We start from the raw sequence: 27,500 nt of genomic DNA on the forward strand, positions 1-27,500 counted from the left end.
GAGAGAGAGAGAGAGAGAGAGAGTCGGCTGCATTGCCTTGTTCTGCACGGCTGGACGGGATTACTAGTGGGCTCTTAAATATCCCTGAGGCTGAGCAGCGAAATGAGCAACATAGCATTAGAATGGGGAGGGAAGGAGGGAGAGAATGGGGCGGGGGGGAAGTGGTGGGCAGTGGGGGGGCATGAGGGAGTGGGAGAGAGAGGGAATCGAAATGGGGGACGAGCAGAGATGACAGCCTTGTAAATCTGCCCCGCTCACTTTCTGCCTCGGTGGGTGATAGTGAAGGGAAGGGGGGGGGGGTGGGGGCGGGGGGAAGAGGGTACGGTAGAAGGTGAGGAGGAGGAGGAGGAGGAGGAGGAGCGAGTCGGTGTAGACGAGGAAAGTAAATCAGGAGAAAATGGAAAAAGGGGGGAGGACCTGTGTGGCGCTGGACTTGCGTGACAGACGTGCAGGCGTGATGAGAAGCTGGGTGGGTGGGGAAGGTGGTGGTGGGTTCTGAGGTGGTGGTGGTGGGTTTTTTTGGGGGGGGCAAACACGCATGCAGAATGTTTCAATCGTGCCGCAGAGATGCAGCCCCAGAGTTCTGGCAGAGAGCAAACACGCCTGTGTGCGCACCTGCACGTGCATGCATGTTCCCTTCAATCAGCGCACGCGTGTGTGTGTGTGTGTGTGTGGTTTGGTGCACTGTGTGCGCCGACTTCAACGCAAACGCACCTGTGGTGGTGCACGATCAGCAAAAGAGGTTCTCCACGTATGATTGACCTTGGCTTCTGGCAGCCTCCTGAGGTTATTTATTGCCTTCAGACACGGCGGCCGTGTCACCAGGTGCTGTGTGTGTGATTCAGTGAAATAATCACAATGGCAGCAATACGGTCGGAAACGAGAGCGAGCGGTGGTTTGGTTGTGTTTTTGGTGGAAAGATAGAGCACAGTTCAGCATCAGAGCTGCTTGCGTAATGAACAGGCCCTTGGGGGAGTAAAGGTAGAGGTCAAAAGCTGCAAAATGCTCATAAATTGCAAATGCTGCAAAAAATAATCGGGTTGCATTTGTCCATCTTTTGCTTTTCTTTCTTTTTTTTTTTTTTTACACATTCATTTTCCAAAATCACCTCATCCACCTGGAAGAGAAAAAGAGTCGGTGGCAGTGAGGTGGTCTCAGAGGGGGGTGTTGGTGGAGGTTTCAGTTCCATTTGTCACACAATCATCAGTCAAATTCCAGAAGTGTGTTTTAGCACACACTTTCTAAAATATGGAACAAGCACAAGACATTAAGGCTATGCTTTTTTTTTTTTTTTAATTTTTATTCCAGGCAGGTCAGTGATAGAGGCATATGATGTAATGAGAAACTATCTGTCATTTTTGCTTCACATCAGACCATTATTTCATATACAGTGCTTGGTAAATAACCAGGCACAACAAATATCTGCACAGCCCTTTAGAAATGTGGCCACACTGAGTGAAAGTGAGCAGTCGGGTCAGACTGGGGAGGCTGATGTGGCTCAGGAGATGAAGAGCTTCATTCCCCGACTGCAGTTCAAATGTGGTTCAATCACCAGCAAGTGTCCTTGGGCAAGACAATAAAACGCAAATTGCTCCTAATGGCTGCTCCATCAGTGAGTGATGGGCAGGTAGCATGACAGCCTCCCAGGCCCCACTGTGTGGAGGTTTCTTCGGAGGAGTTGCACGCACCGATTAGCAGCTTGAGTCTTTAAGTGGCTGAGAAGACTGATGGCCATTTAAAATAGCAACAGAGCAGCAACAGATGCAAAAAAAACAAACAAACAAAAAACATTAATATTAGCATAAAAGCTATTTTGCTGCATGTTTTTCTAGTTGTGTTTTAATATTTCTGAGTCATTCTGGAGCGAGGAGCACATCCAGTACATGAGCTTGATGCATTAAACGCTCTCAGGCGCATTCTCACCTCTTCACTCTCAGCTCTGCCTCTCTGTTGTCACTCATTGTTCCCTTTTAGCAAATTAGTTGTGCAAATTGAACGGCCCAAAAAAAAGAGATGGGTTTTTCTATCTCGTAGTTATGGTAGTTCCATCGATCCGATCCGATATCAACCATCTCCAACATTTCCCAAACCTCCTAGTCTACCCATCCACCTTTCGTAATGTTCATGTTCATTCATATATTTTCAGCAGACGTATGATGTCACTGTCAGTAGAGCCAGCTCCCTGCAGCAGGAGAACAAGTGATAAGGAGAGAAAAGAGGGCGGGAGGGAGGGAGGGAGGGAGGGAGAGGGGGTGTGTCTTGAGGTAATTGGATGGATGGCAAGCTGGGGGTGGGGAGGGCAGTGCGGAAGAGATGCGCGGTGAGATACGGATGCGAGGAAGAGCGTCGGGACAAAATGAGACTTGATGAGATGATGAGCAGAGACTGAAGAGAAGAAGACAGGAAGTGGATGAGAAAGACTTCTTAGATTGCTGCGTGTTGCACAGGCTGCTGCTGCCATGACAACCGTACAGGTGTTAAAGCAGGTCAATTGAATGCTGGTCGGCTTCCTGCCAACAAGCATGTCTGTCTGTCTGTCTGTGTGTGTGTGTGTGTGTGTGTGTGTGTGTGTGTGTGTGTGTGTGTGTGTGTGTGTGTGTGTGTGTGTGTGTGTGTGTGTGTGTGCACTTGCGTGTCCATTCATTAAAACCTTGCCTCTTCCTGATCAGTCCTTGGTTGTGTTCATGCCATGCCTCGTGTCTCATGTTGTAGTGAACATGTGGGTTAGTGGTTAGTGTGTTCAAGGTCAGAGCTGAAGGTCTTTGCAGCTGGATTTGAATGCTTTGTGGTTTGGAGTTTGCAAAAGTGCTGTGTCATAAAATCTGCGAGTGACAGCGGTGGGTCTAGTTTCTTTCTCTCTCTTCTTTCTTTTCTCTGAAATACTGCACGTCAAAGCTGTTAGACTCCAACTGTGACTGTTTTCACATAATTGTGCAATTATGTTGACAGTCATCACTTGTTTAGCTGTGTGAAAAGCAGGACTCACAGCTAAACAAAGGAAGGGTTAGGTTCATCAAGAGTGGATGGAATATGAATCAACAGCCCAGCAGGGTTTTGTTGGAGGAAAAAAATACTCCCCCCCCCCCCCCCCGAAACAACTTTGTCAAAAGTTTAGTTTGGCTTTATTAGTTCCATTTATAATTCCCAAGATGGATACATTAATCAACCCAATTTAGGAACAGTCAACTTTATGCAGTGTTTTGCTTATTACTGGGGATCAGTAATGATAGTAATGAGTATGATAGTAATTGCAGCCACTTAAATTGATTGTACAGAAGTGCTGGTGCTTGTGCTTTTGCCAAGAAACTTTTCTCTTTGACATTTCTGTTGCGTTTTCTTGCAGCACCTCAGCAGTTTCTTTGGTTGGTACGCAAAATGTACCAAGTCTGGCAGCAGATGTTCCTGTTGCTCGTTGAAATATGTGAATTTAGCAGATAAAAACATCCCTCTGAGCAGCAGGGTCTCTAAGTGTGAGGGTTGGACAACCGTGGAGGCTACTACTCTACGCAGATGATCCTGTACTGATGGCTCGCACCAGAGAAGAACTTTACAGCTGCCTGAATTCAAAAGGGGCGATGATGAATGTTCATAGAACGACCATTATGGCTGGTGGCACCGGCGTGGTTGTGGTGGTACAACAACCTTGGGCATTGCAACGTGGAGTCTGTGTAAAGGAGGCACAAGGTGGACAAGGTAGTTAGGGTTAGGGTTAGGGTTGACAGGTGAGCTCAGGAGCGGGAGGAAGAGGTAAAGATGCTACTATATGAAATGTAACCACTTGATGTCGCTGTTTCTTCTTCAAAATCTCCAAATATTACACACTTAACCTTTAAACAGTTTACTTAGAAATAAAAGAAGAGAACTGCTGCAATCATCAGCGTTAGTAGAAGTAGAAGTGACTCAGTTTCGAAAGGCAAATACACACTGACGCAAATAGCAATTTATATTGACCTGTGACATTAATATCAGGAGCAAACTGTTTTACCACTTACACAACAAATATTTTGTTGGTTAAGCCTCTGGTGCAATGGCTCTCACACACAGACTGAAGGCTCATGTTTTTGTTTTGTTTTTTTCTGCAGTGAAAGTTGTTAACTAACCCAAATTTACACATCTCCTCTCGGCTTTCTGCACCGCTGTGCTTTAAGTTCCGCAGACCCACTGAGGACAGCCGGAGTCTTAACGATGACTGAGCAGCTTCTCCGCTGCTCAGCCATGCTGGGGGAGAAACTCAGTATTTAATGGTTGGAGAGATCATTCATCATTTTCTCTCTGTGTGGTCTGGACGAGCAGAGTCAGCACCCTCAAAGCCTCAGCAACACTTAGACTGCTGTTGCGTAGGAATTAATAACCTGTCATCGGTGGTGTGTCTTGATCCTTCCTTTGTGTAGAGGTCTTGCTGCCATCTGAGTGCAGTTCATATTCAAGACACATTTTCCATTTTAAAACCTTTGCAGCATTCAACATTAATAGGACAAGATTTTCCCTTTGTAGTAGAAATCATGATAGAAATTTTCCTTGTCTCTCTGTGTGTGTCAATCTGTTGTGTAGCACTTGCTTGGCTTCAACCAAATCCAAATCTGCTTCCTACTGGGTACTGCTCTATAGTTGGCTTAACTTGGTGACATACGTGCTTGTCAATGAACTTTAGCATCAACCTTGTGTTTAAAAACGTAAACTATTAAGATATTTAAATAAGGACATTTTGTCTGTGTAGTTTACAAGGAATTCATGATGTAATGATTGATTGCGGTGAACGAATGGCCAATTTTGTGAGACAAGATACTTTCTCAATAATTTGTTTGCAAACGATGCTGAGCAGAATACAAATGCTATTTTGAGTTTCTTCTATTTATTTGCATTTTCAAATCAGCAACGCCAGCCAATGCACTGGTTTCATTACTCCACACAGTGACTGTTTACATCTTCAGAGGCATAAATACCAATGGCTTTCAACACCGATACCTGGTGAAAATGAATGCCACCCAAAAGCAACAAAAATTGATTTTGACTGCCGACAAAATTGAAGTGAAAATGACAAAGCTGCATTAAATCACAGCAGAATGTAGGTACAGTGTGCCTGTGGAGTTTATCAGTGCTGTCACCTCCAGCATTTACAGGAAGCAACTGTTGAACGCAGGAAGGAAAGGAGCTGGGCTGCGCTGACAATAGATTTGATGGAGAAAAGGAAAGGCTGCAGAGAATATTTGAATTCAGATATTGTGACCACGCACATTATTTTAATAGAGTTAGAGTCGGTGGTTTGTGATGCAGAAAAATGAGAAAATAATAACATGGTGCAGTCGGTTCAAGGCAGGTCAGAGTCGGAAAGAAGTTATTTTGTTTGGCTAAAACACATCAACATGTGCTGGGACTTTCAGCCTGGATCAGCAGATAGATTTGTTGGAGCCCACTTGCTCCTCAGGGTGCTGCACTGTGCTGCAACCCCCATGACCGTGTCAAGTCAGCAGACAGGGGAACTTTATCTGCTGAGGAAGAGGTCGAATTAAAGAGCCTCCGCGTGCTCCTGGTTTGCACTTAATGGCATTTAAAGACTGCTTCCTCATCCGTGGAGCAAAATGTCATTTTAATGAATGCAAAATAAATGGGAAATGAAAAGTGAGGTTTTGCTGAGAGGTGGTGGAACTTCCATCAAATTTCATTTTCTTTCTTTCACTCACTTGTTTGTCCATTTAATTTAGCACATTTTGTGGCTGATTTAACTTTATGACATTATTTAGATGAGCAAAGAGTTTTGCTCACAACTTCTAATTTGTCTTCTTGCATTGTTGTCTTCTGTTTTTTTGGGGGGAAATTTGTTCCCTCTCGAACTACATTTGGATACAGCTGCCAATTTGTCATGTGCCAGGTAAAGTTCAGTATAGTCGGACCAGCGGTGAGCAAACTGACTGACTGGTGGGGCCACAATGAGCTGTAAAATGTGACAGAGGGAGCCGGAGCAGCAGCAGATGGATGGAATGTTTTGGTGAACCCCCTCATAGGAGGAAAAAAAATCTATCATGCGGTATGTAGAAAACACGTTGCTTTAATGTGTACAAAGTAACAACAAAATAACTGAAGCGCCATGGTATTTAGCTCTTTATTGAAACAAAACTGAAACAAATGATGAAATACAGGTTTTTTGTTTTTTTTTTACATTTTTTCATTACTGACTGACTATTAATATAATTTCTTCAAGCTCGGTGGGCCGGCTTAAAAAGGTTAACGGCCACTTATGGCCCCCGAGTGACAATCTACAATGTACATTGTCATGAAAATGAAAGAAAAACCATGAAGTGTTTGTCCAAGCTTTTGACTGGTGGTGTAAATTCCTACCTTGATCCTGGAGAGGCCAGTGTTGGGCCCAGTATACAGTAGGTCACACTGCAGCTCCTCTAAGGTGAGAGCTGGACGGGACAGAAACAGGAGGGGGCTTTTGGCTGGAAAAAGAAGATATGAAAAAAAACAAAAAAAAAACGAGCCGGCACCATTGGCTTCCTGCCTTTCTCTCCCCTCACACCACGAGGGGAAAAGTTTCCCTGCGCTCTCTCGCTTGCTCGCTCGCTCAGTCGCTCACTCTGGCTTCTGTCTGCCCCCTCGCCCACTTTATCTTTCCCCCCTCTCAGGCTGCTGGCCTGGAGGAACCACAGCCTGAATGAGTCACTGGGTTTACCTCAGTGGCCGACCGGCCTCTCCTCTCTCCCCCTCCACTTTCACCCTCTCGCTCACACGTGTCTGTTAGTGTAGCACAGCCGACGGCTTTAAGGAATACAGACATGGAAGTTTTCTGGGCCAGGTCAGGTAAGAGACACCGGGATGGTTTTATTTATTTATTTATTTTGCGAGGGGGTTTGGTGGGGGGGTGGGAAGTGTGACCATGCGGAGCATTTGGTAAAAGTTTTTCGCTCGGAGTTGAGTGGAAATGAGCCGAGTAGCGTCTTGTCACGATAAGGAAAGCCGAGGAATGTTCCACTTGACGTCCGCGAGGGGAACGTTGCCGTGAGTTAACATGCAGCATTGCATGCACTTCTGAGTGGCCGTTTGCTGTACGTTTGGGTGTGTGTTTGTCCTTTGACAGTGTAAAAGACGAGCCGCGAGACACCGACCTCAAAAAATAAACGGAAAGCATTTAGTTTGCATGTTAAATAGAGACGTGGGTTCAACTTCTGGTTTTGCAGGAGCCCATGTTTTGAAAAGGTCTAATTCAAAGTCTGAAAATGTTGGATCAAACTGTTGTGTTATGAACTTTTTTTCTCACTCCATTTGCTCTTGTTTATTTGCTTTCTGCTGGAACTCTGCTCTGTTGTCTGTGCTGGGATGGCGCGCTGGCTTGCTACACTGATGCGTGTGTTATCACCCCTGAAAGGGCCTTTGTGTGGCCAAGAACACACTTTAAACTTAATCTCTCTTTTCTGGGTCGAAAAGTCCTCACGAATGCCTGCTAGAATCAGTTGAGGTCACCACACACACACACACACAGACACACACACACACACACACACACACATACACACACACACACACATGCATTTTGATTTTTCTTTGTTGCTGAAAGTGCAGTTGACTGTGATTTGGGCTTGGTGTGGTTTTGTGCTTCAGGGTTGCGATTGTTTCCGATTATTATATTACACGCACGTAAGCACACACACACACACACACACACACACACACACACGCGCGCGCGCGCGCCTCTCATTATCCATTTACTTTAGTGTCTCTGGCCCTTTTTTCACCCGATGCCCAATTTTGAATCAGACACTGAGTGGTAAAGAAATCAATTCTCATTGAATGTTTATGCAGATTAATTTCTAATTGTGGAGCCCTGATGGGCCAGCCCTCACCGCACAACAGACCAAGAGATGAGTGAGTGAGAAGAACGGCGGATGGGCTCAATGTCATGAAGAAGAGCAGATTAGTAGATTGTTAATGATGGAGCTGTTTGACTTTGAGACAGGCAGCCAACTTGCAGCTGCTTCAGTGTAACAGAGGCCGAGGCCAGTATTGTAATGTTACATTGCGACCCACTGAAAGGAGGAGCAGGTGATTGCTTGGTGGTGGTTTGGAGATAACAAGGTGGGGTGGTGGGCAGGCACAGTAAAATCTTCTCTTTATTGGAGCCTCATTTTGTCCACCTGTGCAGACAGAAGACAGTGTTTGCTGGTCTGTCTTGATGTTGCTCAGCAGCTGGTTTGCTCATATTTCAACTCCTACTGGTGTGATCTAACTGCTCGTACTCAAATCTTATATCTACCTTTAAAGGAGCTGCAGGTGTGGCACATGTTAGGTTGTGGTGAATGCAGAAGAAGTGAGTACTGCAGTGCAGCTACTGAAGTATTTCCTCAGTGGAAAAGGTGTGGTGATTTTGCTCCCAACTCTCTTTTGTCACAAGCGAGTTAAGCACTGAGACGTGTTTTCTCGCCACGGGCCACTGATTTGAATCTGACACTGCGTTGATTCATGCGGTTGAAATGCTGTAACAAACCTAAATGTTCTATCAAGCTAGTTCCTTTATCTATTTCACCTTTAACCAGGAGTAACCCCACCTATGACCAGGGTGTCCCATGGACATAGCAAAACAAACAAACAAACAAACAAACAAAAACAAAAGCCCAACAGTAAAGACGGGTCGCCTGCAGATTCAATGTTAAAAAACAGAAGGACCACACTCTCAAACTAAAAGCTTTTGCTCCTCTTCATAAATACTTCCAATGGGCTCTTAACCACACGGCTACAGAAGATACAGAAGGATCACAATCTACCAATATCAGGAAACTACGTTCCGCACAACGATTGTTAGTTGTCAGCGCGAACCCAGATGTAGCCCCCTCCAATTTATGAATACATGTATGCAGACATTATTTCACTGTTGAAAAAGTAATCAAGACATTTCATTAAATTTTGCAACTCAAAGATACATTGAACATCTGTATTTATCATTATTATTATTTCAGTTGTTTGTAACATCTGTCTATCTATCGATCTTATGTATGTATCAAATATGTATGTATTAAATATGTATTCATACATACATATTTTCTACGTATGTATGAATAATTTGATATAATCATCATCATTATTATTATTATTATTATACTTGACTGCTCATGAGATGGCTGCCACGTGACCTGCATTTATTAGTGCTGCTGGTCTGGTCAAGAGGAAATAGACGGAGTGCTGTTTCCTGACAACCTCTCCTGGAAGCAATCTGACCGCAGCACAACACAGTCCTCAAGGGCCTGTGTGTGTGTGTGTGTGTGTGTGTGTGTGTGTGTGTGTGTGTGTGTGTGTGTGTGTGTGTGTGTGTGTGTGTGTGTGTGTGTGTGTGTGTGTGTTTCCCTGTGGTGTAATGGGGTGGGGTGGTGGTGGTCTGTGCATCATCAAGCCTTCAGAAAGACACACACACACACACACACACACACACACACACACACACACACACACACGCGCACACACACACACACGCACAGTGCACAGTGTGAAACTAAGCCTCGCTGAAAGCCAGCGTGTGAAGAAAAACCACTCTGTTGCTCGTGTTGTGGATCTGAGTCACAGTGTGGTCGCTGGTGGTCAGCGGGGGCCACTGGGCCTTGTAGTCTTCTGCCAGTGAAGGTCAACTATATCAAAGTAAGCTCAAACTACAGGAACTACAGTGCCAGAACACATGTGAGTGTCTGGCAAGCGATGATAAGGTGCCGCTGGGGATTTGAGTTGCTTCTAAATGTGACTGCGAGTTACTTTGTGGCGTCAAAAAATATTTTTATCTGGTTTTCATTTTCTATCGCCAGCTCTGCTGCACTCGGGGTGTGTTGGTGGTGCTGGAGCCCAGCTGTCTTTGGCTGAAGGCAGGTGGACACCCTGAGCACGCAGCCAGTTTATCGCAGGGCCACATGGAGACAAACAGCCTCTCGCGCTCGCGCCTCGGGCCAGTCTAGAGTTTCCACTTGGCCTCAGGTTGGTCTGAGAGGAGCTGGAGAACTTGGAGAGAACCCACACAGGAAAAACCCCAGGCCTTGCAGCTGTGAGGTGAAAATGCAAACCACTGCACCACCGTGTTGGCCACCAAGTGGTTTGTATTTAGAGACAGAAAAAAAACCAACCTTTTTTAAATTTTTCTTCTTTTTTTTTTTTAATGAAAAACAAACCAAAGGCAAGTGGTCAAAATGTTTATGTCACTATGCAACATTTTAACTTAAAATTGTTCTGGAGTGGAGTAGCAAGTTCATCTGGTTTGATGTACTGTATTATACACCGTTAATACTAACAACCTACGTTTGACATCCTGTTAATAAACAGAAATGCACTGTAAATTACGGAGGTCCTGAGGGGGGGGGGGGCGGTGCTAATCGCCTTATTGAGGAACTGAACGAGTGAAACTACTTATCTGTCTTTCATTTGACATGAACAGCCGCATTATCTTACCTGAGCTGATGAGGTGAAAATACATACAAATTCAACAAAAAGCCCAACTAAAATAAATCCTACCATCACCATTATTCCAAACATTGACGAATGTTGGGAATGCTTCACAGGGAGATAAAAATATGACAACAGGAGCGTGATTGCGGTTTTTTGTTTCGGCAACAAAAGGGCAAAAAGCAACAAATATAACTGCGGACTAATCCCTGGTGTTGCCACTTTAAACATCAAAGGTGGAACATTTGGAAATGTTGTCCGGCATTAAATGTTGACGCTATGTTCAGTGGCTGCGTTTATGGAACGGCGAGATGCATTAAATGTGCAGCCAGCGGCAGGAGGCTCCTCTCCGAGCACAGATTTCCCCACTGGGTGAAGTCTTTCTGTTTTGTCCTCTTGCTGTTTTAAGAGCGGCGCTCTCAGTGGGGAAAAGCATTGGCTTCACAGTGGCTGCCTGTTTCCTGTGGCTGTCATTGGCTGTTTTCTCCTCTTATCACTGATCGTTTAGTTTAGTGTAGTTTAGGGAGTTAATTTCGGTCGTTTTTCACTATCGTACGTGCGTGATACATGAAACAAAACGGTAGTTATAATGATATGCATTGACTGAAAAGGCGTCGGCTGAAGCCTCAGCTTATTTTGCCCACCCTTCTTACATTAATAAGTTAAGAGAAGGAGAGGAAATAAGATGAAATACATATAAGATAAATAATAATCATTTGTAATAATTACTAATATTATTTTTCTAAATATTGCTTTGAACACGTGAGCTGTGTTACATAGTTTCATTTCTATTTTTAAATCATTCCACCAGTTTCCACCTTCCACTGTTATACTTCTTTGCTTTACATCAGTGCTCACCTCTTCTCTTTTTGGAACATGCAAACTCCTCTGAGATGGTACTGACTTACTCGTCACCTTATCGTCGTTGCTTGTGTCATGTTTATTCCCTAGAAATGACATCATTATTAGGGCAGCAAAACTCTTCTTTTGCAGCCGTTCCCCTCAGAAGCCGCCCAACCTCGTCTCCCTTGCACAACGACCTTCGTGTTCCATCCATAAATCTCTCTGGTCTTCCTGCTCGGCAAGTCCAAGCTCGGCATCCTTCACTGATATATTCACTGTGCCCTCCTCTGGTCACATCCAAACCATCTCTGCCTGGCTTCTCTATATATAACTAGGCTTTATGATCACATTCTTGGCTGAATCTCTACTCATCATGTGGTATGACAACACAACGAAAGAAGCCAGTTTATTGTTGTCTCTACTGCAGCGCTCTGCCGTATCAAACTGATCACTGCTTTGTCTCTTCAAGGCTCATTGGCTGATATTTGTGTGAAAAAACACGTACACACACACACACACACACACACACACACACACACACACTGACTGTGGCAAATAACCCAATCAATATTGAGTGAATTCAATAAGATTATATCATGTTATGTATGTTATCAATGACACATTATGATGGATACTTTACTGAATACAAACTATATTTGCAGATGTGAGTCGCTTCAATGTGAACAGCTGTGTGTGTGTGTGTGTGTGTGTGTGTGTGTGTGTGTGTGTGTGTGTGTGTGTGTGTGTGTGTGTGTGTGCAGTCCTTGGACCATCTGTGTCACTGTGTTTGCAGGAGAGGGGCATGTTCATGAGCTTCAAGGGTCAGTGTGTGTGTGTGTGTGTGTGTGTGTGTGTATAAATTGATGGAGTGCAGCAGGATGCGTGTGCGCTGACCTCCGCCGATGGTGTCACAGGTCTCGGACTCGGCAGCGGAAAGATTGAGAGACGTTCATTTGGGTGGGATCGCAAAAGTGGGAAATGGTCATTGACCTTGGAGGACCTTTGACATCACTTCCTGTCTGTTTGCCGCAGTGTTTTGGCGTACTGAGGGGTGGGACACGGACACAGACTCTCACTCCTAATCTTGTCTGCAGTGTGACACAAATGCACACACACACACACACACAAATGCACACACACACACACACACACACACACACACACACACACACACACACACACACACACACACACACCACACACCTGAAGCTGCTGAGTCAGCGGTGGGACAGCAAGGGGACCTGCCTGCCCTTTGCAAGCTGCAGTCTGTGTGCATCCAAAGCTGTGATAAACAGTCTTTTTTCCTTCCTTTCAAAAATAACAATAGTAGTAAGACCAATTCAAACGTTACGTAAAGTTGAAATGTGAACTATTTTCACTGACTTGCATTAAAGGGATGTGGGTTTTTTTCCCCCCCTTGGTGCCAGAATCCCTACAGGTACGTTTCCTTTAATTACCAGTGCCTGTTGTGGATGGAGGTGAACAATCCAGGTCAAATCCAAATCCACAATCCAACAACTTTTTTGAGGCTACTTTTATGAAGTAGCATGTACACCATAGGTGTCAAACTCTGGCCCGCGGGCCAAATTTGGCTTGCAGTGTAATTCCATTTGGCCCGCGAGGCAGTACAAGACCACTACTAGAGCTGCTGGCCTGCCACTATTAAACAGCACACGTACTGCTAAAACTACAAATCCCAGGATGCTCAGCTTAACCAGGACGTGGAAAAAGGTTACCGTTAAAATCCAAATCAGAAGGCTGCAAATAATATTTTAATCACATTTTTGTATTAGAAATTCGATTTTGCATGCGTGCAATATTAAGTTTATTGTAATTGTAATAATTAATTGCAATTTTTTATTGTACTGTAATTGTGCATTAAGCGCTGCTTGTTCCATATTCAGGCTGAAGCAAAACTTGTTTGGGTCCATATAAAAAAGGTTCATATCTGGAAGAAGATTTTATTCAATAAATATCAATGTTGCTCCACGAAGTTTTACATTTTGGCCTCACTATGTGTTTGGCACCCCTGACTGACACTGACACTTGAGCTTGAGCTCTCCAGCTCCAGCTGAGGAAACACACCAGCCAGTCTCCTCTGTCTTTTACATGTTATAAGCACAGTGTCACTCACTTTGTCATGAGATCATACAATGTGTCTAACAATGTGTCAAACACGCCAAGCTGACCTCGTTTGACTTGAACTCTGTGAGATTATCACCGTCGAGGAAAGTTTTAAGGGCATTTAAAGGGGTTTGGGAACGTGGGGGGGAGGGGGGGGTTTGGTTTGAGATCAAGCACACATTTAAGTCCGGAAGCTCAAGGAACAGAACGTCAGATGCTTGTACGGTGCCAGTCGTGCGGCTACTGAGAGTAAATGACATCACAGCTGAGGAATTTGCTCTGGCCAGCAGCTTTCTTTCCTTTGTGTAACGTATCCCAAGTCATTTATTGGCAGTATTTGATCTTTGTGGTCAGTCGCTCGTCCCTGTCACTTTCCTAGCATACAGGAAAATAAAAGACAAATGTGAATGTGGTGGGCTTCTATGCCCAAGATGTGTTTCAGCTGACATCACAAGTTCTTTTCGTTTTTTTTTTGTTTTGTTTTTTTTTCAAGTATTATTTACACACAGAGGCTAAATCAGTGATTTGACTTTGACACGTGTACTCATGTGTCAGCCACAGACCACTTTCCTCAACTTGAAGTTGTCCATTTATTTCTGCTGCAGTGCAGTGCTTTCCTACTCTGATATGCAGTCTTTTCTGTCAAATATGATGATTATTGGGACATGTGGACGAGCAACATCTTTTTTTCCTCAAGATTTCTTTTGCCTGAGAAGGGATGTCATGCTTAGAATAAATGTGGACACAGAGCCTGAGATGAAATGTCAGAAACCATCACCAATGAGTTATTACCAGTGAAACTGTTTAGATCATCATCCACCAGCTGACGTGCTTTTATTCTGAACAGGCTTTAAAATCCACTGATTTATGTGTAACTTACAACAATAAAACTCAGTCTAAATGAAACTCCAAGTCATTTTTTTTTTTTTTTTTTAGCTCTATGACACAACAAAACCTGATGTGCAACAACAATATGAAATTATTGGAAGGAACTAACACCGTGCATCTTACTGAGCGTGAAGGGATCAAAATGCTGCGCAGTCGTGCCAGTGAAAATGTGTGTGTGTGGTCCTGTGTGATGCTGCTGCCTCACCGTCCTGATTCAGCTGTTTCCACGGCAACCCTGGCACAATAAGAGCATGAATTGAAAATGATGGTTATTAGTACCCCCCCCCAAAAAAAATATAATAATGTCTCCATGTGACTGTGACTGTGTGTGTGTGTGTGTGTGTGTGCAGAGAGTCATGTTAGTCTCTTCTCTGATTAACCATCACAATCAAAGTGACGCAAATCTCAGCATCAGCCATTTGCATAAAATTGGATTTTTGTTCCTGTTAGCAAACACGGCTGAATGCATCCGGTTCTTCAATTAGGCTCCTGACAAAACATATCCGCCCTACCCCTGCACACACACACACACACACTCTGTCTCTGTCTCTGTCTGTCTGCCTGTCTGTCTCTCTCTCTCTCTTCTTTGTATACCCCAACATCACTTTTGCATTAATGCAGTTAAAGAGCCATTTACATGAGAGGGCAGTTGGCCAGTGGACTCACTTCTACCGGCACTTCATCCATTCTCATAATCACCGTTTCCCTTCCACTGTGGTCCATTGCCACATCCAAACTCTGGATGTGCACTTTTCCCAGTGCAGTGACACCAAAAGAAAAGACTGCTGTCCTCACAACGCGGTCATGGGGAAGAGAAAGATTTCAGATTTCAGATTTCAGATTTATTGTCATTGTCACAGAAACAACAAAATGATGTTTAGAGCGTCATCACTGTGGCACAGGTGCAAAAACCCAACATACTGTCTTCCCAGTGGATGTGGCTGCTGTCCATGGTAGGGAGTCAGACATTTGTGGAGAGAAAGTGCTTGTAAAGTTGATAAAGTTTTCTTTTCTTTGCCATTTTGATGGATTGGCCCTTGCATCAAACACACTGGCTCCTCTGGAAGCTCACTCGCAGCCTCTTCTTCCTCCCAATCGCCGCTTTTTTTGTTTGCACGCCTGTAATGAGGGATTTATGACAGAAGAAGAACAAAGGGGGAAGAACGGAGATCTCAGGGGGTCAATACATGAGTGAGGAGAGAGGAGGAGGACGGAACCGGGCGTGAATGGGGGAATAACGGATGGAATCGAGTGAGACGCGGTGGAGGAGAGGGGAGGAGGCTGCAGGAAAGTGATTTAGAGAAGGAGGGAGGAGAAGGATAAACGAGTGAAAGGATGAATTGTGGCTCACGTCACTGTGAATCACTTCAAGAGGCTAATCGCTGCAGACAGGCCGGGCCTGGGTGGAGACGAGAGGAGCGTGCACTCGCTCAGTGAATGTGTGCATTGATTCGGCAGCTGTTTTTATGTGATTGCGTTTGTCTGCGTCAAAGCCAATTTGTGCATTTAAGTCGGCAGCAATTCCAGCAACACGGCTAAAATTAGAGTTGGTCTTTGTCGCCACTGTTTCCACCTGCGAACGCAGTCAAATGTGCTTCTCGGTGGGGGGGGGGGTCTGCAGCGTGAAGGTGCGTGTGGGTAGGACCGGATGACACGAGTCTGTTCATTTATTCTCAAGGCATGATGCGGTTTGGAAAAGGAGAGAGATTTTCAATCGGCCACGAGGCTCTCACAATCTGCCATGTTACCAGTCCTGCAGTATTAACTGTTGCACAGAAAGTCCAAGAATCTCATACAGATTCGAAACACACAGATTCACAACACGTCCTCTACTCATTTATGACAGTGTCTTTAATGGGAAAACATTTTTCCAAAGCCATTTCAAGACGGCGCATCAGCCAACAGAATCTTACACCACCTCATACCTAGTCCTCAACATAAAGGTGTAAATATAGCAGCGACGACAAACAAGTAGAGGAATCATTAGATAACCCACAAGTCCCACAAGTCACATGTTCTCACTAATTTAAATGGAGAAAAAAAAAAGAAGACAATTTAATCTATTTAGCACGATGCGAGTGGAGCGGAGAGTGGAGATGAAGATGAGTTAACGTGCAGTTTTGTTTTGTTATCCCTACTTTCTCCGAGAGAGGGCAGCACTGAGCTGCAGAGAAAACGTATACCAGCTGCAGCAGTCAGCGACCTCTCTCTCTCTCTCTCTCTCTCTCTCTCTCTCTCTCTCTCTCTCTCTCTCTCTCTCTCTCTCTCGCTCTCTCTCTCACACACACACACACACACACACACACACACACACACGCGCCCACTCTTGAAGTCAAATGCGCGCCCCATGCTCCATCTGATTGGCGACGAAGGAACGTTTGTTGCCACGTGTGGAGCTTCGACACTCACAGTAATTAGCCTGCTCTAGAGTTAATGCGTACCGTAATAATATATTATTATATATTATATGTCCTTATTCATCTGCAAACAACAGATTAATCGACCTTTATGTCAAAAAATACAAAAAAAAAACCCAACCCAAAACAACAGTTACATCGTGACTGATGCTGAGAGAGCGGATCTGTGTGCTCAGATTATCTGCAGAGAGGTCAGAAATATTAAATTGCAGGAATCTAAAAGATTCAATCTTATTTTCCCCAGGATTCCATTCACAGGTTAGTTAATGATGGGGGGGGGGGGGGGGCACTTTGTGGCTGCGCTGAGATTGAAGATCCAAGCAAATGAGAGGAGATGCATTTCCAAACAATACAACACAACATGATTTTAATTACTTTACCGTTATTAGATATATGAGGGGGAGAGAGTGTGTTTGGTAAAATGAGAGCAAAAGAGACATTGTGGGCTCGTTAGGCAGCATAAATCTCCCAAATTAGAACAAATGAAGTCATCAGACAAAGCTTGGATCAAAGCAACATGGCTAAGGCAAGAAGAACAACAAAACCAGTACAAGAGCATGTTTTCCCCCGCCGGGGCCCATTTGACGAGCTGACTCAATTAAATTCATTTTAATCACTTTCTAAATATCCACATTTTTCCCCGAGCATTTTTTAAATAACCCTGGTGCTGCCCTTTGTTCTTATTGCCTTCTGTTTCTCTCTCCTCTACTTTCTCTATGTTGTACGTCTTGCCACATGTGGCACTTTGTCGCCAATGTTTTGAAAGGCGCTTTATAAATAAGTCATTATTATTATTATTATTATTATTATTATTATTATTATCATTATTATTATTATTATTGCACTGTTAAGCAGAAACTCCCTGTGAATGGCACTGACACCTCTCCCATTGACTGCTGCCCTCGGTCGGTCGGTTGGTTGATTCTGCCCTCTGGTTCGACCTTGTCAATGCTTTGCTTTTTGTCTTCCATTCACACACATGGAAAACACGACCGAGCATCAGTTCTAGCGCGGCAATTGCATATTTTTTTTTTCTTCTCTTGGAAATTGTGGCTGGTCCACGTTATCTAATCCGGCATCGGATCTGTGATTGGTGGTTAGTGATAGCATGCAAAGAATATTCTCCAGTGTACATCCCAGATCTGAAACCATTCACCCGTCGCATCTTGCTCTTTTGTTCTGACTCACCATTCCTGCGTCACAGCAAGAAACTCCCTCGCTTGTTGCGATTGATGTCCAGTGATGTGCTGATTTAGCCATCAGAAGGAGTGCCCACTCCTACTTTGGCAGAGGTGGCAACGCGAAAACGGGAAGCAATACAACTTCCTGCCTGCAGTTTTATAACATTAATGTGACTCAGACAGGGTTTGGCAGCACCCTGAATTTGTTGCGAGCTATTTTGGTTTGCCCACATTTTGTTATTGACTTCCGTCCCGCTGGTTTGGCTGTTCAGCCTCGCTCTCTATTGGCAAAGTCATTCAATCTGATTGCGCAAACTGTGAAACATAAACATGGACAATGTTTACGCTAAAATCGAGAATTATACTTTAAAGGGACCATGTGACCATGTGATTTATATTTATTTAATTTTGTAATAAGATGAGCCCTCTTGCTTGTCAGTGGAGAAAGTGCTATCAGTAAATCAGCCCTCATTATGTCAGTGATCAAGAGGCTATGACCAAGAGCTGAAAAACATCCTTGAAAAACAGATGCCCGGCTCTGCCAAAGGCACAACTTTGGTGACAGTGTGTGTTTGATGCATCTGTAATGTAACTGTGTGTGTAGGAAACAAGAGTCGAGTCCAATTGATATTTCGCCCGCTGATAAAGTGGAACTGATTTGATTGTGAAGCAATTGAAAGAACACTGGACTGGTCAACCGGTCATGCACTAATATTTCCGGGAGCAATTGGACGGGGGTACTTTTTATTTAAGGTGAGGGGGCGTGAACCCCCTAAATTATATTACATGCCCTTATGAACGTAGGGTTGCACAGACTGGGTACACCAATTATAGAGAGGATGAGAGATGGACTTCCAAGTTTAACAGAGGTTTATTCTTTCTTTTACTAAGGTTAAAAAAAACAACATATAAATGGCAAAATTACACTGTGTCAAAGTTGAATGGGGGTGGGGAGGGCGGGGGGTGGGGGGTGGCAAAGAAAGCAGTGCTAAGAGCTTAGTGGACAGCCTAAATAAAAAGAAACAAACAACCAATATAAAAGGGAAGGGAAGACTCAAACCCAACTAAATTACAATCCTGCTTGTGGTAGGACACTCACGCAGATAGGAGGGGACAATTAAAATAGGAATAATTAAAATGGCCTCTAATGTTCCACACACACACACACACACACACACACACACACACACACACGCACACACCACCCACTAACTAACTGAATTACTGAATTAAATAAGAACACCAGAAAGCCAACACAACATTGAAACAAAACTTAATAACATCAAACTCAGCTATGGGCATTGAGCAGCAGGTGTAGTGACCGTCCCATGAGCTAGAAACGAACTCCACAGCTGGAGAAAAATAATTAACTAAAAAAAAAAAAACTAGAGTAGAGACTGGAAACCCCACAGAGTGCCAGATGAGGAGAAGAGACCCAAGAAGAACCAGCTTCAGCAGAGCAGCCAGTGGGAAAACTGTTAGCACAGAGCCAACACAGCTAACAAGGTTGACGGTAGATGAGATTTCTCCAATTTCACACTTTCCAAAGTGCTAATGCTGTGAGATACTCAAAGGTCGCTTCTATTAGCTGCTGTTGTCCCCTCGTGGTGACAACCAAGGTCAGCATGGACACTGTCTGCTTCTCTTTGATAACGCTGCCCACAAGGACACTTAATGTTGGTTTTTAACTGTCGGTAAATCCACTTTATCGCTCGGCTTTTACTAGCTGGGAGGGCAAAAAAAAAAAAAAAAAGAAGCAGTCCAGGCCTGTGCACGTGCACGGCACTTTGTCTTCGGTGGGCTTGTCGGCGGCCACTGACAGGGTTATTTAAGCACCGGCGTAAACATGGCTGCCTAGCGCCGGGCTAATGCAGCCGAGGCTCATAAAGCTGCCATTCAGAGGAGCGCGCGGCGCACACTCACACACCGGCTCAGGCCGGCAGTCGGTGGCAGCCACCTTTTCATTTTCTCTCACGAGTGTACGAAAGCTCAGCCCATGTTCCTCGCGCACGCCTGAAAACTGCGCAAGCAGGCGTTTTAAAAAAAAAGGAGAAACAAACGGTGAGCGACCGCGATGGTGCGTGGTTTTCTGTGAACGCGGCTGCCAGCGGTAGCATCCTGGGTGTGTGTGTGTGTGTGTGTGTGTGTGTGTGTGTGTGTGTGTGTGTGTGTGTGTGCCATCTTGCTCCCTGTTGTGAGAGTGGGCGAAGCATGAATATCACCTCCGTGTTTCCTGCGTGGCTGCCGCACACGGCCAGTGCAACCCTCCTCTCCTGCATCAGTGTGAACATTCTTGGAAATACTCACTGTCACTGGCGGCAACTCAGTAAATTATGTTCAAATGGAAATTCATTGATGAAGGAGTTCATGAAATGAAGCAGTAAACAAAACAGTAATGACAAGCAGGCATGGGGAGCAACAGTGCAGGGAGATTATTATTGTTATTATTATTATTATTATTATTTTTAAATAGAAGCTTGTTTCTCAAAGTAATGCTTCAGATGATCCAAAGAAAAGCATCAGTTGACTCCTGACAATGCAAGTTGTGTTGATTTGTAGAAATGTAAACTATATATTTTAAAGAGGACCCCCCCCCCCCCCCGCTGCCCTTTCTGACATCACAAAGAGCTGATTTCCAGAATGTGCTTGAGCGCGGAGGGATGGACTTTCCTCATCTCATTTCATCCATCCGTCCAAGAGACACGTCATTGTTCAAAATCACATTCTAAATAAAACCTTTACCTATGTATTGTAAATGGACTCAGGGCTGCCACGTCTCTCATCGGCTTTGCTTCTGTCCTGATCATTTTACTCTTCGGGAAGGAAGCAGAGCAGGCCTTCTGTGCTGCACAGACTGTGAATGTCGAGTGCCGTCTTTCTATTTCAGATTACAAGCGTCTTGCCTGGCAGTCATCGCCTCCTTTGACTTTCTGCCTGGCATTTTTTTCTGTCAAAATAAACACGACTGGTCTCGCTATCAGTGCTATCGTCTCGGCTCTCAGTCACTCATCAAGGACGAACAAATCGAGTTTATTAAGATTTAGTTTGTTTTGCATGCACGCAGACATGAGCGCAGTGCATTTTGTGCCACTTTGATTGGCAATCAATCCTTCGAGATATTTTCAAATCAATTCTGATTTTAAGTTAGATCAAATTATGAACCTTTTAAAAAGAAAAGGCAGAGATTTTGATCATAAAGTACTACAACAGCATGGTACTCATTTCCGACCGGCTCCTTCCAGTCAGTCAGTCAGTCAGTCAGTCAGTCAGTCAGTCAGTCAAGTCTAAAGGAGTGAGGAGTTATTTTTTCCTCCTAAATCTACCCACTGGTGTCTATCCTCCATCCAATCCCTCCATCCTCCTTATTTTCCTTGTCACAGTGGTTGCGTAAGGGAGGGAGTGAAAAAGGGTGACATCTCCGCTGAGGAGAGTGAGCTCTGTGTTAACGCCTTGCCCAAAGCCTGCAGCTCAACTTTTAATCAAGAATTAATTGTCACCGGAAACAAATATCCCCAAAGATTCGTCTCTCCCTTGAAGCTGTCACAACAGTCTGCCCTCAGTCCCAGCCTTTTGCTTTCTTCCTTTCTTTCTTTCTTTTTATTTTTTTTTAAAGTAAACAGCTTTAACGAGCTGTGGTTGCCATCGTTTAACTCTCAGGCTTCCCTGCAGTGACAGCCTTGGATTTCCTGTGTGTGTTTTTACACTTTTGGTCTTCCGGTTTTAAGATCTTTTCAAGTTTCTGAATGGACAGTTTAACATGGACAGTGACTGCTTACCAAGCACTGCACTAATAATCAGTGGTGGTAGTAGTAGTAGTAGTAGTAGTAGTACAGTCCTCACAATGATATATTCCTTCACACGTCCGTTGCTTTTGGAATGACATTTCAGAATGCACCTTAAATGCACTCTAACTTTTACAGGTGAACTTTATTTTGACTTTCTCCAAAGTTGTGAATACCAGAGATAGGAACTAATGAAGTACAAATACTTTCTGGCTTTAGCAGATTTTTCAGGTCTCTGTACTTTATTCAGTGTCTTCTGACAACTTTTTTTACTTTTACCTTCTTTACCTACATTTGTACTTTCTACTGGTTGCTTTGGGAAAACGTGTTTGTTGCTTTTGTGTTTGAAAGTGTTTCAAAGGTACAAATTCCGTTCACTTCTTATTTATTATACTTGTTGTTGTAGCTTGAAGTGGAGCTATTTGAACACCGCTGTTGTCTAGTGAAATATAAAAGTGGATCATATTTTAGAGGGAGATGACTTGAGAGTAGCTCGCCTCACCAACCCTTCTACTTTTTACTTTAACTTGAGTGAAGGAGTTGAATCAGTAGTTTTACTTTTACCAGAGGATTTGTTTTTACACAAATATCCATACTTTTACTGAAACACAGAATGCAAATACCTTTGCCACCTCAGTTCAATGCACATGTCCAAATGTCCAATCTTATTCAGTACCAATTCGCATGACTCACTATTTTAAGGTGATCAACCAGGCAAATCATGGACAACGACAACCAAAATGCTGTGGGTCAATGACAGTCCACAGTCTTCTTGGTCACGCTGTTCACATTTTGACATCATGACACAAAGACGACATACACAAAAAAAAGGTCACGGCAAGTTTTGGAGACATTTTTTGTTGCGCTAGATCCACAGCTGCTGTTAGCTTTCGGGTGAATAAATCGTTTTGAGACGCACAAGGAATTCCGTCCTGAAGCCGTCGTCTCTCCAGTGCCCATGCGGAGCAACAGTGTGTCTCCTTCTCAAGCCCCAGCTGCTATGCGGAAGCCCGCTTCAGAGAAGCACTGAGACACCCAGCGAGTGCACAGTGTGACCGACCGCTCAGTGCTCCTGATCTCATCCTGCTTCATCGTGCTCCAGCACCAGCGTTTACACTTAGCATGCACTGCGGCGGCAGGGGCGGTGGCGGCACTCAGTTTTTGTAGCTGGTGCTGGAGTCCTGGAGGCTTCCAGTCCAGTCCAGGAGAAACCTTGTTAGCTTGATGACAGCTCCTTGCTGTGCTGATGTACAGTGAGGCATTCTGAGCACGCTGCCATGGAAACACTCCTGTCTCAATGGCATGACAATGGAGGAGCTATTTGACAGTCTCGCTGCAAGTTTATGTCTGTCTCGATCAGGCATGGATAAACTACGGCCCGGGGGCCATGTGTGGCCTGTTGAGATTTTTAATCTGGCCTGCTGAACTTGAAGAAATTGTATTAATAGTAAATAAGTCATCAGTGTTTTCAGAGTCATTTCAATAAAGAGCTAAACACTGATTTTGTTGTAACGCTTTTGCTCATTTTCAATTGACATTAAAGCACGTTTTCCACATATCCCATGATATATTATTTCCTCCAATATGAGGTGGCTCACCCAAAACACTCCATCCATCTGCTGCTGCTCCGGCTCCCTCTATCAAATTTTCGAACCCATTGTGGCCCCACCGGTCAGAAAGTTTGCCCACTCCAGGTCTAGATTGCCTGTTTAAAGGGATTTGTGCCACATTTTTACACCCTCTGTAGTTTTACGACTTCAGCAGTCCATAAATACTCCACCAGTCCCAATTTACTCTGTGCTAATTTCGCATTCGAAGCCGATATACTGGGAGCATCATCAGAATGTTCAGGAGTTTTTCCACATTGATAGCAGGATCAAAACTGAACACGTTTCTTGGAAAATAGTGGTGTCATATTATTGTACTTACATTTTATTTACTTTCTTTGGTGAGAATTTAGTTTAACGCTGCCACGCGTCACTTCTTTAGGAAACTTTGAGCTCAAGTTCCTCTCTAAACTCTGTTAAACTAATCTGATTGTCTGACTGGAAATAAAGAGATTTCGCTTCTTTCCTCCCGGGCAGCTTTCTGTGGGATCTTTATCAGATTGAGTACACGACATAAATTCAATGGATGTATACAAATGTTGCATCTGGCAGCCAGGCTATTCAATATAAGTATAATTATTTAATCTGGGAGTAAATGTTTTTGATAATAATGTTTTTGCGTAGTTCTTTCTATTTATTCATATTTATCTAAACTATCCAAAATCAAAATTTGCAAATAAGCATCAACAAATGTTCAACATTTTTATTATTCTATTTCATTTTTGTTTCAGTTGATACTTTTACCTTTATGAAGAGGATGTTTCTTTTCAGAGGGATGGAAGATCTTGTTCTTTTCAGTCCTACGCAGTGTCTTTGCCCTGAGCGATCGGAGGAGTGCATCCTTTATTGTAAATAATGAGGAAAGAAGACAGATTTGAAAAGAGGCTCCCATAAATGCACTCAACCCCACATGACATCTGTGGTCAAAAGATTTCTGTCTGTTGCGGTTGGCAGTAGAAATGCAGTCTCAAAAAAGGTTGCAAAACACGAGTTAGTTCAACTTTGTCAACTCTTTATCGCTAATAATTATTAGTTAAGACTTTAAGCTTGGATTTTATTTTTTCTGCAGTGTCTTTAAAAACAGATCCCAGTATGTCCCTGCTTCAAATGATCATTTTATGACAAGACTGCGATGTGTGTCTGTGCCAGTGAACTCCCCAGGAATAAGAAAGGACGAGATGAGTTTGTTTCCACTTCTGTGAGACCTTTGAAACATGTTTTGTGCCTTCTGCTGAAACTGATATTATGTAGAGTTTCAGCGGAAACTGCACCAGGTTGTGGGTTTGTGCACGCTAGGATGTGAATGCGGGAGCTCTGTGTGTGAATGTGCGAATGAGTGAATGAGTGAATGTGGCCCTGCGGTGAAATGAAGACTTGTTGCAGGATGTAACTCACCTTCGGCCTCACGCAGCTGGGATCGGTCCGCACCCCAGCAAGCTAAGTCTCTATGCTGGAGGAAACAGAAACACGCACTCTGGTACACGACACGACATTAGTCGATCTCGCTTCTCTTCTCTTCATGGGCATCTTGGTCTCTCACTCTGCAGTTAAATGCGTGAGGCGACGATGCTCGTGTAGGATTTAAAAGAAATTGTCATTTCAAAGCTCTTAAGAATAGTCACAGCAATTACGGTCGAAAGGATTCCAAAGGCTTAAGATGCAGCGGAGAAGAAGTTGCTGTGCGTTTGCTCCTCAAAGTTTCCTAATGGAATATTTCGCTTCCAGCAAGTCCCACGCACAATGCGGCAAATGCAGATTACACTCAGCAGCAACAACAACAACAACAACAAAAGCAAGAATTGTAGATTTACTTCCAGTTCAAAAGCAGAAAGCTCCAGCGTGGTCCGAATGTACGTCGATGATACTCTGTCCTCTGCTTGCTGATGATATCTGACGGGGATTTGTGCATGCTAAACGCTGGCTCTGGTGGTGAGAGCCAGTCGTGTGAAAGCAGCTTTAGGAAGATGAAGCCAGCGTCAGCGAGGGTGAAATTGTGATTCCGTACAGTGCTGTGGGTTTTTACCGGCTGCTCCGGAGCCAGCGGGACGCGAGGGTGCCATGGGATTCGCTTGCAGAATAACTGTCTGCGCGTCTTTGTCTCAGACTCTTTCTTTGACTCTTTCATATGTGAATGAAGAAATGTGCCTTGCTCATTCCGCTCAGATATGCTTCCCACACGCTGGCTACGATTAGCGCCGAGTCCCAGCTGGAACAGGACTTCCTGTGTCAAACGGCGAGATCACCGCCGCTTTATTTTGCTCGCCGTCAGGGTGATTTTACGTGGATGTGCTGAGGTAATAATTGCTCAGTGAAGCCACGCGACCGTCACACTGTTTGTGTGCGCGGGTCGGTGTTTGTTGAGGCTTCATAGCGGCACAACTGGAGGTGATGGGCCCGGGTTTATTTTTAGTCTTCTTCCACCGGCAGACTGAGATGTTGCTGTTTGAGCTTTTTGCACAAAACACTGTTGTTTCCCAAGAGTCAGATGTGCAGCCCCCCCCCCTCACTTTCTGCAGTCATAAGCAAGTCCGTGACTTTTGCCTTCATTACTTAAAAGACTTTAAGTTTAAGTGGATTTGTGTCATTTGGGCTCCTTATGGACACCTGTGTGTGTGTGTGTGTGTGTGTGTGCGTGTGTGTGTGTGTGTGTGTGTGTGTGTGTGTGTGTGTGTGTGTGTGTGTGTGTGTGTGTGTGTGTGGTGTTCAACAATCACACCTGATTCAGGATTGTGCCGCCATGTGACGACAACGGCCGACAACACACAGTGTGCCTGTGCTGCGTGTGGCCCCCCCGGAGAGAAGCTCAGCTCGGGGATTTCCCTCGTTTGTCAGTCATGTTTTATCAGCTGCGGACGTGTCAAACGATTTCATCACTGCGGAATCAAAGCGGGTGCTCGCTCGCTCGCTTGCTTGCTCTCGCCGTCTCTGAACGGCTATTTGCGATCACTCGGACTGCGTCTGCTTGGATTGTCTCCGTCTCGCTCCCAGAGCTTCTTTTTGCTCTGGTTTGCCTGCGTTTGACCTTCCTCCACCCACAAGCACCCAAACTTCCTCCACTCTCCTCCCCCAAATGTCATCCCCTTTTCCCTCCTCCTCCTTCTCCTCCTCGTGTACTTCTTTCCCTCCCTAATGCCACAATCACAAATTGTACCTTTTTTCCCTCTCATACCTCCCTGCCCTAATCCCTCCTTCTCCCCCTCCACCCTAATTAGGCGCCGCCTTCCTCTGATTTGCCTCCAAATCTCCTCTCTAGCTCCCCTCCCGTCTCTCCCTCCCTCTGTTTCTCTCTAATCCCTCCGCTGCACCCCCACCCCACCCTGTCACCGCCCCCCCACCTGCTACCCCTCCTTCCCTCCCTCCCTCCCTCCTTCCTTCCTTCCTCCGCCCTTGTTCTCCCTGACAACACGCGCTGTTATGTAATGTGCGTTTCTGGGTATCCGCTATGCAAATTCATACATTTTATTTACGTGCAATATTTTTCTCTCTCTCTCTCTCTCTCTCCCTCCCCCTTTTCTTCTCCTCCTATCTCTCATCTGCTCTGACCGCCCTCGACTCTCACGTCCTCCTTGCTCTCCTCTCCTCCTCTTCACCATCTCCATCATTTTACTTCCCTCCCTTCCTCCGGTGCCCTCGCCTTCCTCCGTTCCTCCATCCATCTCTTCCCTCCTCCTCTCTCTCTCCTCTCTCTCTCCGTTCTCTCTCTCTCTCTCTCTCCCTCCAGTCACCAGCGGTCTAGAGGCGGAGGGCGGAAGGCGCGGCGGTGGCAGTCACGGCGAAGGCAACCACAGCAGCGTCAGTGGCGGCGGCGGCGGCGGCGCGGCGCACTTCAAGTCTCCATGGCAACAGAGCGTGAACGTGTTCGGCTCGTGGAGCAGGCCGGACTGCGTGGAGGAGCTGCACCAGCAGGCGCAGCTCAACCTCCAGAGCCTGCTGCAAGGTAGGGACGCAGCCACGGACGGAGGGAATGCTGGAATCTTTGTGTGTGTTTGTGTATCTAGGCGTGTTGGCTGGTGGGGAGGTGGGTTTGGCTTGAGTGTGTGTGTGTGTGTGTGTGTGTGTGTTGCCGAGTGTGTGCCGTGTTTTGAGTGGGTGGGAGCGGAGGGAGCGGAGGCAGGTGGGACAGTGTTGACACGCGTGTGAGGCTCCGGATGGATGGACGGATGAATTGATGAATTGATGAATTGATTTCTGGATGGATGGATGGATGGATGGATGGATGGATGAATTGATGGATGTAGCAGGGTT

The 27,500-nt window shown here is 44.9% G+C and overlaps 2 protein-coding genes across 4 annotated transcripts in view; both read left to right on the plus strand.

Moving 5' to 3' along the window:
- The window catches only part of tnfsf10l (TNF superfamily member 10, like), a 319,815-nt gene extending 306,246 nt beyond the window's left edge, over positions 1 to 13,569 (plus strand). Inside the window, exon 8 of the transcript XR_012926833.1 lies at positions 13,555 to 13,569. The gene's annotated coding sequence lies outside the window, so the exon portion shown is untranslated. The remainder of the gene's footprint in view (positions 1 to 13,554) is intronic.
- Positions 1 to 27,500, plus strand: part of nhsl2 (NHS-like 2) — a 110,895-nt gene that overhangs the window by 46,333 nt on the left and 37,062 nt on the right. For 2 of the 3 annotated variants that reach the window (XM_076028031.1, XM_076028032.1), the window contains exon 2: positions 26,977 to 27,192. In XM_076028031.1, coding sequence (XP_075884146.1) covers positions 26,977 to 27,192 — 216 coding nt within the window. Of the gene's footprint in view, positions 1 to 6,564; positions 6,802 to 26,976; positions 27,193 to 27,500 lie in introns of those variants that run through there. The other variant, XM_076028033.1, reaches the window with a different exon arrangement.

This window comes from Nelusetta ayraudi, unplaced genomic scaffold (assembly GCF_046127955.1).
Source record: "Nelusetta ayraudi isolate G7.1 ecotype Tasmania unplaced genomic scaffold, CSIRO-AGI_Nayr_v1 ptg000022l, whole genome shotgun sequence".
In the NCBI taxonomy this organism is placed as follows: domain Eukaryota; kingdom Metazoa; phylum Chordata; class Actinopteri; order Tetraodontiformes; family Monacanthidae; genus Nelusetta; species Nelusetta ayraudi.